Consider the following 15,270-nt stretch of genomic DNA (forward strand, 5'->3'; position numbering starts at 1 on the left):
ACATGATGTAAATTAAGCAGAAATATAAAGGATTCAATTAGTCAAAGAATTAAATTGTCAGTAATTTAATTTAATTAATTGACATCTGTAATCTTAACATGGGGAGTTAAATAAGTTTTAATGTATGATTTCGAAATTGCACTGAGGAGTGCAGTTACGATTTTTTAGTGGAATAATTCGTAATTTATTATGGTAGGATTAATTCAGATTTTTTGAATTTATTCCATAATAGGAAGCCTCCTTAATTAAATTCTGTGATCCCTGTTGTGCCCGAATAATAAAAAGAATTAAATGGAATATTATTTCTCGGTGGAAAATAAAGACCCAACAGGTTTTGGAAAATGTTGAAAACCCTAAACCTGTAGTTATAAAATAGGTCTCTTATTCCATAAGGAGGCTAAGGGTTTTATAATCTTTATAAGTTTCTACACTTTTTCCATAGAAATTTGCCCACATGAATTTCATAAATTCTGGTATTATTCGGGCTACACAGCAGAAGACTGTGGAACTGAAAGATGACGATCTCGTGGATGGTGTGTGTTCGTGGTTGAAGATTTGATTCTTGGTCACGGTCACGCTTCAAGAGATAAGTATCAATTTTATATTTGATTAATATCTTGATTATGCGTTGTCTATATTACATGCAAGTTCGATCCTGACTATTTGCTTCCGCTGCGTATGCCTGATTTCCATCAATTATTGCACTAAACGATAAGATTGAATTAAATGAGACCAGAAGATGACGCACGACTGGATATTGAAAGGTGGTTTTATATCTGAACACCAACCCCATGCAGCAACATGGTAGCTCATTTTAAGTAACGCGGCCTCACAACTGATCTCCTATGACCACGACCACGATCACGACCACCTCGTGCATTGCCATGTCCTCTACCACGATATGAGACTTGAGATGCCCCAGCACGCCTTGGTCCCTGCCCATGACCCTGTTTGAGTATTGGGATCTCAACTCCAAATGTCTGGAAACACATCAACAAGTCTCTTAATGGAATGAAAATTGATACGCATTTATAATTATGTGGGCCAATGAACGAGTTATATTACCTCAGCATCTTTTTTCCTTTGTTCACAGAGCGTCACTTCTGCAGATTCTTGACCAAGTGCATCACAAGAAAAAGAATCAAAGAAGTCATCCTTACAGTAAACAGGCTGCAAAACAGATAGAAGTTAATAAAAAAGCAGCCATAAACGTCGCGTGCACAGAGCATGCATGGATAGCAAACCTAGACAGCTTCTAAATCAACTTGTATGAATTCCACCAGCTTACCTTACTATCGTCTTTTACATGTACTTCACTGGCTTCACCTTTAACATCAGAGTCTTCCGTCTCTTTTTCATTTTCATCTCCATCATCTGCATCGGCTTTGTTATTTTTGCCGAGATAGTCCCATACCTCTTCCTTATTGGACTTTTCATTCATTGCCTCAAAATCAAAATCCTCCTTAAATCTTCTAATGACACGAGAGGAATTCTGAATATGAAAAACAAAAGTTATTCTGAGGAAAGATGTGAGACTATTGTTAACAAACCTACAAGGAAATAATTAAAAAAACAAGAAACTACTAGTTAAGAGAACAACAGTAAGCGCACTCATGTTTCCCTATTTGCAAAAGATTTGAAAGAAAAAAGGAATCTCCACTAGGGGGGAGGGATGGGGCCGAATTGTAGGTGTTAAGAAGAAAACATGATATGTCTCCAAACAGGCCATGTTTTTTGTTTATATAGAAAGCAAATAGATTTGACAAAGGAGTGAGCAAATGAGTGTTTCACAATAACAATATAAGGAAGAGAGAAAATCTTAAGACTTGCCATAATTGGCTAAAACACCAGTTTAAACTAGCAATTCAAAGAAAGTCAAACAAGTGTGTTAAGTTACCACATTTGCCCGCCCTTGTGCACGACCTCTATAACTATGATTAGTGAATGCAGGGTTTCGACGCGCCTGAATGCATAATAAACATCCCATTAGACACATATCACTACCTATGTAGGCTTAAATGAAAATGCAAACAAAAGAGAGAATTACCTTATCTCCTCCTCGACCAAACTGACCTTTACAATGACGAGATGATGTAGATCCCAGCAACTTGAAGGAGAGGGGAAAAAAATAGAAAGGGTATGTCAAGCATAGAAACAAGTTAAAGATTATTGACTACTGTTGTTTTGAGACAATGTGATCCAAGCAAATAGAAGAGGGAGAGAGGGAGAAGAAAGAGAAAAAAGGAAGCACAAACACATAACAGAACCTCCCAGAAAAGTAGGAGTCAGCTTATGGCTTACCATGTGCCATTAACCTAAGGGTCTAACTTTTTTGAAGTGTTAAAGTACAATGGAAGTCAAGCCGGAAGATGCTTATTGAATTTCACGGCGTCGGAGAGAGATTTTGGTTAATATTTGCTGCTTTCATTTTTTTAACTTAAATGTAGTTTACAAGCAGCAAGAATATACTTGATTGTTTGCTAATCAGCATTCAGCAATAGTTATGGTTTAACTCATCAGTGACAAGGAACAAATATGTTTTACACACGAAACATAATTTAAAAAGGGGAAAAGGGTGATATCAGCTCAACTGTTTCGCAAGGAAGAACAAATTAGTGAGGGAACAAAGAGAGGACATACAGTTTTAGCTGTGGATTTCAGCGACGACTCCAGGGTTTCTCCAGTGCTATCTGATGATAGCACAGGTTCCAATACTGGTGCTAGAGCAGTCTTTGCATCAATATCTGTGGTCTGCAGTGACTGAGATGAAGAGGACTGCTTCAATCCTGACTGTTCCTCAATTGTCATGGAAGATAGAGTTTGAGAGATTGTCGGATCAATTGAACTTGATTCATTAATAACTAGAGCCGGAGTAGCATTAACAATAAGTACTTCTTGCAAAGAAGATGCCATTTTTGGGCCAGGATCCACTGCTACACTTGAAAGAGCACTAGATCCTTCATTTGACCTTGGAATAGATAATAAATTAGACACAACATCAGCAAACCGCCCCGGATTGGATTGAACAGATGGTGTGGGTAGCAAAGGAGGCAGTGTATTTGGGGAACCAGTACTACCACGCAGCAGCAACGGATGACGGAGTTCAGAAAACCTGGATCCTCCAGCTACAGCTGTATTGGATCCTCCAGCTACAGATGTATTTATATTCTGGTGTCGCGCTTGCTGCTGAACTGGCGGAAGTGATGCCAACAAACTCTGTGGCGGCGGCGGATAACGATGCTGAAAATAAGAAACTCCTCCTGAGGATCCAACTAATCCTGGCCAATAATTAGGTACAACAAGCCTACTGATATTTACAGGTGGAGGAGGGAGCGATGAGCCACAAAAGCTAGAACTTGATGCTGATGGGCCACGGGGCAGATTCAACTGGACTGGTGTAACAGGGAGAATGGGTTGCACACTGGTACTAAAATTTGCTATTTGTGCAGCACCATGACATGTCGACGCCATAGTTGTAGGTGAGGGCTGAGGAAAATGGGACTGCAAAAAATTTACATGCAGAAGGTTAGAAAGTCTCCATGGTGAAATCTGAAAAACTAATCTGTATAGAGGTGAGTATACCTGTATTATCGCAGGATCATCAGGAACAGCTGATGTACTTTGAGGTAAAGGGGAAGATATAACTTGCAGATCCTGTGCAGCTCAAGACAAAAGAAAAAGATAGATTCAGAACGAGATCGTGTTTTCGGAAGAAAGAAAGAATATTTTATGATGTGATGAATGGATCTAACTTTCAACACTAAAAAACCTTCCAGCTCTTGCAGAGAATGCAAATTTCATTCAGCCAACTGAAAGACAATAAGTCATCTTTTCCTCACGACCTCTTCCTCATTTCAAGCCATAAATTTCATATATATCGCAATGATATCTTTTCTTTTACGTCTTCCTTTCATGATACAAAATTGTATGCCGATTAAACAAAACGATATATGCAGGATGGCCACCAAGATTGATGAGAAACCATCCAATGTCACTCAGGGGATGCCACAAACTTCCTATACCATTTTCTGCACAAACTTGATCTAACAACCAGGAAGATCTCTTCCTTTTCACCATTTGGTGCCTCGAAGGAAACATATGTTACCGTAGCTTATATTAAAGAAGGAAAGAAGAAGAGAACCTGAGAACCTCACGCCTCTGATTTCAGGTATACAATTCTTGCTGCAGAATGGGTTTAATAAGAGGAGTCTCTCTTGAATGGCTCCTATAGGTCTTAGAAATCTCTTTTTCAGTAAAAAATAATTGTTTACGTTGTATGTACGAGGCTATAGATGGTCTATCTAAGGCTTAGAACCAATGTTGGAGTTCCAGGTTCTGACCTGGCACTTCTTAGAAGCATGCATATGGCAACGGAGGTATCAATATCAGTCTCTGACATTTTGAGCTTCCCATAAAAACACACACACACACTTTATACCAGTATCTCCTTCTAATATTAGTCTCCTATCTTTCATTTTTGGATAACCACCACTTAAATCCTTTTTCTAATGCAAGTGAGTTTGATTTTCCAGTCCTCGTGTATTTCTTCTGGTGGAAATTACATTCCTTAAACATAACGTTACGCTTTTGCTTAGCACTTCTCATTAGTATCTCATAAGGGCCTCCTAAATTACCTACCAATTAAGGTCTAGCTGAAGTATAAATTACCTACCTTTTATTGATAGCTTATAGGTAACATTCTAAAAGGTTGTTTACTGGAGAGCATACATAAAGCTAATGACACACAACATTACATAGCTCTGAAAAACTGTCTTCTTATTCTAATAGAAAGCAAAAAGGTACCAATAAATGAGTCAATTCGAACCATTGGAACAGCTTCACAACATCCTAAATTGTTTGAAGACACTCCATTCACCCCAAAAAATCTAGTTGACAAGTTAGCAGGCAAAGGATGTAAGTAGAGTTCACCTTTATGTCGCAACCTCTGAAGAATATGTGCTCATAGATTTCGTCACTCGCAAGAAGCTGAAGTCCATCTTTCCTCTGTCCTTCTGTCCAAAAAGATTTCACTGCAGCCAGATATAGATTAATTACGCGTCAAAAGGGTACATGATACGAAGCAAAAAAATCGACATGAGAACAGTGTTCTACGCTTACACATAAAGCTGCAACTGAATTGCTGTCAATAGCAATTACACTAGATATATTTAAAATATTATAATAATAATTGAACAAGAAACAAAATCCAGGAATTATAAATGGAGATCAGTGCGTAAAAGATTCGGTTTCTTTATTTGGTTGCTTGCAGCAAAAGATTTGTCAATTTCTTTCACATGAAAAGATTTTTATTTCCAATTAGTAATTGGAGAAGTTATTATTCATTTCTAACCATATTCTACTTCAATATTGACGACAAGCTTCCAAAGCAACTAGAAGCTTCAGAAACTGAATCTAAAGATTCGTCCTTTTATGCACTTATTCAGGAGACTAGAGGTACAAAAATCAAGAAGGGCCACTTTCCAATTTACATGTACAGTTCTTCCCCCGAAATCACTTTCCAATTTACATGTACAGTACGGCCCCTCAAGTTAGACATAGATTCAATGACACACCAATTAGTTGACAGGAATTAAAATCTCGCATTATGTCTATTTCTGAATATAATATTTACTACCAAGCAACCTTTATTTTGGCAGTAGGCACGCTTATATCCATAAAAAATTGTCTGTGCATGCATGAATCATGCAGAAATTTAGGGTGTAAAGATGCTCAGGTGGTACAGAACTTCCGTAAGCCTTTCCATCTAATCTTCATGGCCAAACCAATGCTGCTTAAACCACCATAGTCTCAACTACTTTTTCCATATTATGGTTGAATTGAGTATTTAAAGAAACAATTTATTGGAAGTTTAGAATTTGAAGAAATAGTTCAGCAAGTATGGACTTATACTAACACGTACAATACCTAATATGTGGATGGCCTAGTTTTACATCATGGTAAATTTCACTCCATAAAAGCTTCATATGATCATAAACAGCATCAGAGCGTCATGCCATTTCATTCACTTCTCTATGACAAGGTCTTTTGCGCAAACTTCTATGACTTTAATGTCTTCTTCTATGTAATAAATATTATATCAAAGAACTTTTCTTTGTGTAAAAATCAACTAACAAGACTTCCTAGATTTTGACTGATCCAAAAAAAAAAAAATGACTTCCTAGATTTATCAACCGACGGGGGAAAATACATAGTTAGTTAGTAAATGAGACTCAGTTAACTATACAATTTCTTATCTATACAACACACACACATATATAGACTTAGTTTTGAGAAATTATAGAAGTAACCAGAAAATACTACTCGTCTTGAGCTTTACATTAAGATGAGCTTATTTAGGAAAGAATTCTAGTAAACGTTATTCCTTGCATCCCAGTCCCCAGAATGAATAATGTGATCCGAAATATGAGGAACTATAGTGAAATACAAGTAGATTTCGAACATTGATCCCTTCATTATCTGAGAATGGAATTTCAGGTTTAAAGCTAAATAAAGAATACTAAAACCTGTTTTTTAAATAATTGAGAATATTTGAAAGAAGAATGAGTTTGAAATAAATCTAGGTCAAAACAAGGATTGTAATGGGAGAGGGAAGTAAGCAAGTAGACCTAACACAAAAGGAATTCAACGTAAAGCAAGATATATATCAATAATGGTTGGTGTATTATATGGACGGGAAGAAGCATCACTAAGCTGGTCTAGAATAATGCTGCATATCCTGGTCTAATGTATCTTCAAACGAAGTTAACATTCCAGGTTACCAACAGTGTAATACTTATATATGTCACACTATTTCAAGTCAAACATGATTTTTTTGATCTACGTGACAACCTTAAATGGGTATGACCACTTCCAAATTAACAGATCACAGATAAAAAAAAAAGGATGCGGACTCCAAATGAAAGAACAAGACAAAAGAAAAATAAGCAACATGACCAATCTTGACCCAAAAGGAGATGCAGGTAGCAGACACTATGCTCTTCATGCGCGTGTCTCAAGATAGCCCCGATATTGAAATATAGTTGCACAAGCATTTAGTATAATCCAATATCCTACTAAGGTTTTTGCTTCCTAATTTGGTGAATTCCTAAGGTGTCATTGAACTTGTGGATATTCTTAACTAATTTAAGTGGCCGCTTGTGCAAGTTGCTTGGTGTTGTTAGGGTTTATGCTTGCCTAACGAAATAGTGTGAAAGAAAAGTTCCATGTAACTTTCCACTACACATACCCTGTCTCATTGTACTCTTATTCAATCTCTTCTTGTTCTTTTTTTTTTTTTTTTTGTGAAGATCTATTCATGGAAACGTGAACTCCTGGTAGCTTTCCGTCTTAGTCTCTCTTCTCTTGATTAAGTGCTAGCAGCTGTTTTCCATTTTAAGCTTCTTACAATTTCTCTATATTTTCTTCGTCTACGCTTTGAAGGGGAGCCTTGGCGTAACTGGTAAAGTTGTTGCCATGTGATCAAGAGGTCACGGGTTCGAGCCGTGGAAACAGCCTCTTGCAGAAATGCAAGGTAAGGCTGCGTACAATAGACCCTTGTGGTCCGGCCCTTCCCCGGACCCCGCGCATCGCGGGAGCTTAGTGCACCGGGCTGCCCTTTTTTTTCTTCGTCTACGCTTTCTTTGCCATTTTTATTTACTAGATGAGATACATCCTCAATCTTGAAAACCATGTGATTGATTTTTTTATTTTTATTTTTAAAAAAAAGTCAAGGTAACACCTCCATAGGATTGAATCTTTGATCAGATGTTTTCAAAAAATTCCTTTTTTTTCCTAGGATAAATATAATCTTTTTGCCTTCCTTGGCTATGCTCCCAACAGGACTTCAAAAATAACAGAAACAAATACGACAGCTGATACTAATAGTTATAATACTAGGTGTCACTAAAAAGTTCAATTTGTAGGTGTTGATCACCAGAAATTAAACTCTTACAACATACATGCATACTAAAAATCACTACAGAATTCCCAAGAAAAACAAGAGAAGGACTATTTCTGTGTGGTTAAGTATAAAAACAACTCAAAATCGAGGTTTGAGAATCACGAGACCACTAAGAACCAGTACAGGTAACCAATGCAGCATTATATATAGAAACACACAGATACAACAAAAAAACGAACAAAAAGTACTATCAGACTGAAAGGAGGACTATTTCTGTGTGGTTTTATACAAAAACAACTCAAAATCGAGGCTAGAGAACCACGAAGACACAAAACCACTAAGAATCAGTACTGATAACCAATCCAGGGTTATAAAAACACACAGATACAAAAAGTAGTATCAGAGTGATATAAGGACTATTTCTGTGTGGTTTTATACAAAAATACCTCAAAATCGAGGCGATGAACCACAAAACCACGAAATCACTAAGAATCAGTACAGATAACCAATGCAGCCTTATAAAAGCATACAGATACAACAAAAGAAAGAACAGAAAGTTTTTTTTTTTTTTGATCAAGTAACAAAAAGTACTATCAGAGTGATAGAAGGACTATTTCTGTGTTGTTTTACACAAAAACAACTCAAAATCGAGGCTATAGAACCACAAAACCATAAAACCACTAAAAAACAGTACTATAACCAATTGAGCATTATAAAAACATACAGATACGGCCAAAAAAAAAAAAGAAAAAAAAAGCGCTCTCAGTGTGTGGTTTTGTAGAAAAACAACTCAAAATCGAGGCTAGAGGATCACAAAATCACTAAACAACTAAGAATCAGTACAGATAACCAATGCAGCATGATAAAAACACACAGATAAAAATAAAATAAATAAATAAATAAATAACAGAAAGTAGCATCAGACTGAAGAAGGACTATTTCTGTACTCCCTCAGATCAACTGTAAACTTCTGGAAATTAATAAAATGCAAGTCAGTTCTGTTATAAAAAAAAAAGACTATTTCTGTGTGTTTTCATACAAAACAGCTAAAATCAAGGCTAGAGAACCACAAAACCACTAAAAAACAGTACAGATAACCAATGCAGCTTATTTTTGATCAAGTAACAAAAAGTACTATCAGAGTAGAGAAGGACTATATCTGTATTGTTTTATACAAAAACAACTCAAAATCAAGGCTATAGAACCACAAAACCAGGAAATCACTAATAATCAGTACAAATAACCATGCAGGATTAAAAATACACAGATACAATTAACAAAATAACCAAAAAGTACTATTTTTGTGTGATTACTGCATCTGGACAAAAAAAAAAAAACTCAAAATCGAGGCTATAAAACCACGAAACCAGTAAGAATCAGTTAAGATAACAATGCAGCCTTATAAAAACATACAAATACAACAACAAAATGATAAAAAAAACTACTAGCAGTGATAGAAGGACTATTTCTGTGTGATTACTGATTTTGTACAAAAACAACTCAAAATCGAGGCTATAGAACCACAAAACCATAAAACAACTAAGAATCAGTACAGATAACCATGCAGCATTAAAAAAACATACATATAGAATTTAAAAAACCAACAAAAAGTACAATTTCTGTGTGATTTTGTACAAAAACAACCCAAAATCGAGGCTAGAAACCACGAAATCACTAATAATCAGTACAAATAACCATGCAGGGTTACAAAAACATACAGATACAATTAAGAAAACGACCAAAATTTTTATTTCTGTGTGATTTTGTACAAAATAAACTCGAAATCGCGGCTATAGAACCACAAAACCACTAAGACCACTAAAAATCAGTACATACAACCAATGCAGTGTTATAATAACACATAGATTTTTTTTGATCAAGTAACAAAAGTGATAGGACTATTTCTGTGTGATTTTTCACAAAAACAACTCAAAATCAAGGCTAGAGAACCAAAATCAGTGCAGATAACCAATGCAGCGTTATAAAAACACATAGATACAACCAACAAAAAAAAAATAGGACTATTTCCGTGTGATTTTGTACAAAAACAACTCAAAATCGAGGCTATAAAACCATGAAACCACTAATAATCAGTACAAATAACCATGCAGAGTCATAAAAACATACAGATACAATTAAAAAACAACCAAAAAGTACTATTTCTATTTCTGTGTGATTTTGCACAAAAAAAACTCGAAATCGGGGCTATAGAACCACACAACCAATGCAGCATTATAAAAATACAAAAAATACCAAAAAAAAAAAAAAGACAAAAAGTTTTTTTTTTTTAATCAAGTAACAAAAGTGATCGAATTCGCGGCTATAGAACCACAAAACCACTAAGACCACTAAAAATCAGTACATACAACCAATGCAGTGTTATAATAACACATAGATTTTTTTTGATCAAGTAACAAAAGTGATAGGACTATTTCTGTGTGATTTTTCACAAAAACAACTCAAAATCAAGGCTAGAGAACCAAAATCAGTGCAGATAACCAATGCAGCGTTATAAAAACACATAGATACAACCAACAAAAAAAAAATAGGACTATTTCCGTGTGATTTTGTACAAAAACAACTCAAAATCGAGGCTATAAAACCATGAAACCACTAATAATCAGTACAAATAACCATGCAGCGTCATAAAAACATACAGATACAATTAAAAAACAACCAAAAAGTACTATTTCTATTTCTGTGTGATTTTGCACAAAAAAAACTCGAAATCGAGGCTATAGAACCACACAACCAATGCAGCATTATAAAAATACAAAAAATACCAAAAAAAAAAAAAAGACAAAAAGTTTTTTTTTTTTAATCAAGTAACAAAAGTGATCGAATGACTATGTCCGTGTGATTTTGTGCAAAAACAACTCAAAATCAAGGCTATAAAACCATAAAACAACTAAAAATCAGTACAGATAATCAATGCAGCGTTATAAAAACACATAGATACAACCAAAGTTTTTTTTTTTTTAATCAAGTAACAAGTGATAGGATTATTTCTGTGTGATTTTGTACAAAAACAACTCAAAATCGAGGCTAGAGAACCAAGTGTTTTTTTTTTTTGATCAAGTAACAAAAGTGATAGAAGGACTATTTCCGTGTGATTTTGTACAAAAACAACTCAAAATCGAGGCTATAAAACCACTAATAATCAGTACAAATAACCATGCAGCGTCAAAAAAACATACAGATACAATTAAAGAACGACCAAAAAGTACTATTTCTGTGTGATTTTGAACAAAAACAACTCAAAATCGCGGCTATAGAACCACAAAACCACTAAATTCAGTACAGATAACCAAAAAGTTTTTTTTTTCTTTGATCAAGTAACAAAAGTGATAGAAGGACTATTTCTGTGTGATTTTGCCCAAAAACAACTCAAAATCAAGGCTATAAAACCCCTAAAAATTAGTACAGATAATCAATGCAGCATTATAAAAACACATAGATACAACCAAAAAAAAAAAGTTTTTTTTTATCAAGAAACAAAAGTGATCGGAGGACTATTTCAGTGTGATTTCGCACAAAAACAACTCAAAATCAAGTCTATAGAACCACGAAACAACTAAAATTCAATACAGATAACCATGCAGCATCATTAAAACACATATACAGCAAACAAAAAAAAAAGTAGTAACAAAGTGATGAAAAGGTATATATACCGACCGTTACGAAGACCAATGGTGGAATCACTAGGGTTGAGAAGAAACACAAAGCCTTCATAACGAATATTTGATTGTGATATCAAACTAATAAAACTCCCTATATACAAGTTTACCGGCTTGGGCGGTGCTGTTGTCATCATTGTGGTTTGTTTTGAGAGAAATGAAACCCTAATGAATAGTTAGCGATGAATTTATAGAAGAGATTACAAGAATCCAAAGTGAAGGAGAAGAAGAATCCAGATGAAACCGCTTGCCCGTTTTATGTGTCATTTTGTCAAAAGTGCAAGTGAAGTGAAGCTCCTTTTATATCACCACTCAACTGTTTTTCCCTCTTCATTTAACTCTTGTCTTCCTTTTTTATTGTTTCTTTCACTGAGTTTTTTTTTTTTTTTTTTCCTTGGGCGTGATTAATTAGGAAACGCGAAGATTCAATTAGGCATCAATTCAAACTTCCATTCATAAATTTCATAACAATCTTTAACACAAATTATTAGGAAATTGCATAAATGTACCATTTTATTACAGTCAAACCTCTATATAATGACAGCGTTTGTCCAAAAATTTCATGGTTGTTATACTGAGATGCTGTTATGTATATATACAAACATTTCATGTTTATATTTCATTTAGTTGTTATAAACAAAAGTATGCAAATAATTGTTTTATGTACTTTTTATGTTATAAACGAAAATAATACTTGTTAATTTTAAATCTTCAATTGATTTTCATATCTCATTAATTAAAAATTGAAAAGACTAATAAATTACTAATAAATTCATGACTAGTTTTACCATACCGATAAAGAATTAAAATCTAAGGAACATATGCAATTAAATTAATTGAGAATTTTAATATTTCATGTTTGACGTAAGAATTCGGCAATCGTAGGTTGTTTCGTAAATTTCAATCTCTTAGTGATAATATAATGCTTGAATTGACGAAGAATTTTGTCCAAACTTCTTGTACATAACATTTATGATGATTACTATAAATATTTTAATATTTTATTTTATATATAATATATTTCTTACAAAATATTATAGTATTAGAGAGGTAATTTTACAAAGAGTGTACTGTTATAATGAATGTCACTGCTGTTACAGGTAGAATGTTGTTATAGAGAAGTAAACTATAACATGAAAAATCAATTTCGGAGAAAATCAAGCCGTTATGGTGAAATGTTGTTATAACGAATGGCAATTATAAAGAGTTTCGACTATATATTGAGACTTGTTTTATTTACTAACAATTTTTTTTTTCATTCTTTTCATTGTTAAGTTTGTGTTAAGCTCGAAGCCAATGTTACCTAGGGAGAGTGATATTTGATTATTTTCATACAGTATGTCTTTTCAAATGGATCTTAGCTTCCTTTTTTTTTCCCCTTCAAAAACTCTATAACAACATACGCACTGTAATCCACAGGTGGGATCTGGGTGTGTAAAGTGTATGAAGACCTTACCCTATTTTAGAAGGTAGAGAGGTTGTTTCCGATAAGCCCTCGGCTTAAGGAAAAGCACATCAAAGCAGATCGAAAAAAGAAATAACGGAAGTGAAGAAACCACTGCAAAGAACTATAGAAAGTATGACAAAGCATTCTGAAAAAGAAAGAAAAGAACAGTAACTACAACAAAATAATACGATAATTGAAGTACAAGAAACAACAGATAGTAACAGAAATCAAAGGACAAGAAACTACATGAGAAATACTACGACTACTAGTATGGAAGGAGAAACGAGACAATACTCCACTAACCTTTTACCCTAATTCGTGTCCTCCACCTCCTATCTTTTTTTCTTCAAAAAATCTGTTTAGTGCAATTAAGAAATAATTCACAAATGAATTGTCGAATTGTTTTGGTAATATTTATCCCGCAATGATGATAATATATAATGATAATTGCATGAAAAGTTTGTATCCTAAAGTGATCTTCAAAAGTTCAAACTTGAGTAAAAAGAAGCAATTTTAACTTGAGTTATTATATTCATCCTTTTTTCACATATTCTTAGTAGTGGACAATTATTATACGGGTTAAATTCTCTTCTTCTCTAAATAAATGATAAATTATTCTCACGGTGTAATAGTGACAATTTTTAAATTTTTAACGAATCAAATATCTTCTAATAAGCAACAAGATGATTACTTTTTGAATTACCTGAAAGTTTTACAATAGTATTCTCAGTCATTAAAATATATACAAGACAAATATATATATATATATATATATATATATATATATATATATATATATATTAAATTTGTCTTGTATATACTATAGTATCGATTACCCGTCAGCATCTACATCATTAATTAGAATATGAAAATAAAAATTCACCTACTACTATCAAATAATTGTATTTAGACTTTATGTAGTTATATACTAACATTGAACACTCATCCTTGTGCAAATTGTAATAATAAAATTTTAAATTACGACTAGTTTATTAAAAAAGGCATAAAGACCTTGTGCTTAGGCCAAAATGCCAGTTACACTTCTTATTTTTGTGAGTACTCTATTACCTTTTTAAACTTTCTGAAATTGAGTGCTTAGGTGGCAGAGAGTATCTTCTTACTTTGCTTTTTCGTTTTTTCTATTCTTCTTTTTCTTATGTCACAGGCTTCATTAATCTTTCTTGGGTTGTTTCTCTTAGGTTGTCGTGTCAAAATTTTGAAATAAACTGTGAGGTTTCAGATGATTTGAAAGTGGAAATAAAGGGTAAACATATGGATGAAAATGGAAATAAAATGTAGAGGGTGATTTGGATAGGCTATGACTGGAAAGGAAGAGAAACGAAGAAGGAGAAAAATATAAAAAAGAGAAATAAAAGTGATAAAATGACTTTGTTAGGCGCATGTACCAGCTATGATGTTTTAAGGGCGTGTTTATTACATTTTAAAATAAGAATAATAAAACCTTCGTCAAGAAAAAAAAATGTAACATACATTTTGATCCAAATACAAGGGGATGTTTATGCATTTTCCCTGATTTATACCATGTTGATTATGTGCACTTACACTTTCTTTTTTCTTATGGAGCAGTATATTGTGCATCAAATTATAAACAAAATCCATGACTCCTTCACGTGTTAGACTTGTACTTTTTGTTTTAAATTTTCAGTTTGTTTTCCCCAATAGCACGTTTATAATGCTACTGCTTTAAAAAAACGCATCATTAAATGGTGTGAACATCTATGAAATTCTTTTTTGGCAACATTTTCAAACATTACTCGACCACAAAAATAAGTACTCCCTTAGATCACTTTTCTTGTCACGTTCGCTTTTCGAGAGTCAATTTGACTAATCGGAGCTAAATTGAATTGGGTTAATACAATATTTAAAAATTAAAATTTAAATATTCAAAAACTATACAAGAAATATTATAAGTTACAATTTTTCTCATATAATATAATTAAAAAATACATCTTAAAATATTGATCAAAGATCATGTAGCTTAATTTTCAAGAAGCAAACTATGACAAGTGAATGGAAGGAGTGTTATATTTGTAATGTCACCCAACTATAAAAAGAAATAGGAGAAATTACACATTTGGGCGCTCGGCCAATTCACAGTCGCTAAACAATATATATAAATTATACTTTTGTCGCTTTTTTTTTCTGAGCAGCTATTTAAATTAATTTTCCTAAGGGCCTATTTGGAAAGCCACCTAGGTAATTGGAATTGGGTGTAATTACACAGT

General features: G+C 33.6%; 1 protein-coding gene across 4 annotated transcripts; it reads right to left on the bottom strand.

The window, feature by feature from the left end:
- Positions 1–587: 587 nt before the first annotated feature.
- Positions 588–11,899, bottom strand: LOC132633307 (protein decapping 5-like). Of its 4 annotated transcripts, XM_060349629.1 has the most exons (10): positions 11,576–11,899; positions 4,930–5,030; positions 3,583–3,654; positions 3,319–3,501; positions 2,641–3,240; positions 2,048–2,107; positions 1,898–1,963; positions 1,289–1,492; positions 1,066–1,170; positions 588–980 (listed from the first exon to the last, which is right to left on the bottom strand). In XM_060349629.1, exons 1-10 carry the CDS (start codon positions 11,712–11,714, stop codon positions 810–812), a joined length of 1,701 nt encoding a protein of 566 aa, XP_060205612.1. In that variant the 5' UTR covers positions 11,715–11,899; the 3' UTR covers positions 588–809. The 4 variants fall into 4 exon arrangements, with proteins under 4 accessions (XP_060205612.1, XP_060205611.1, XP_060205610.1 ...); XM_060349628.1 differs by having other exon boundaries at positions 2,641–3,501; positions 11,572–11,899; XM_060349627.1 differs by having other exon boundaries at positions 2,641–3,501; positions 11,576–11,898.
- Positions 11,900–15,270: the final 3,371 nt, after the last annotated feature.

Source organism: Lycium barbarum, chromosome 3 (assembly GCF_019175385.1).
Source record: "Lycium barbarum isolate Lr01 chromosome 3, ASM1917538v2, whole genome shotgun sequence".
NCBI lineage: Eukaryota > Viridiplantae > Streptophyta > Magnoliopsida > Solanales > Solanaceae > Lycium > Lycium barbarum.

Coding starts and splice junctions, on each gene's coding strand:
- LOC132633307 (XM_060349627.1), bottom strand. CDS start 11,714: ATGATGACAACAGCACCGCCCAAGCCGGTAAACTTGTATATAGGGAGT. Junction 5,031..11,575: donor CACCATTGGTCTTCGTAACG/GTCGGTATATAT, acceptor ATCTGGCTGCAG/TGAAATCTTTTTGGACAGAA. Junction 3,655..4,929: donor TCAGAGGTTGCGACATAAAG/GTGAACTCTACT, acceptor TGAGCTGCACAG/GATCTGCAAGTTATATCTTC.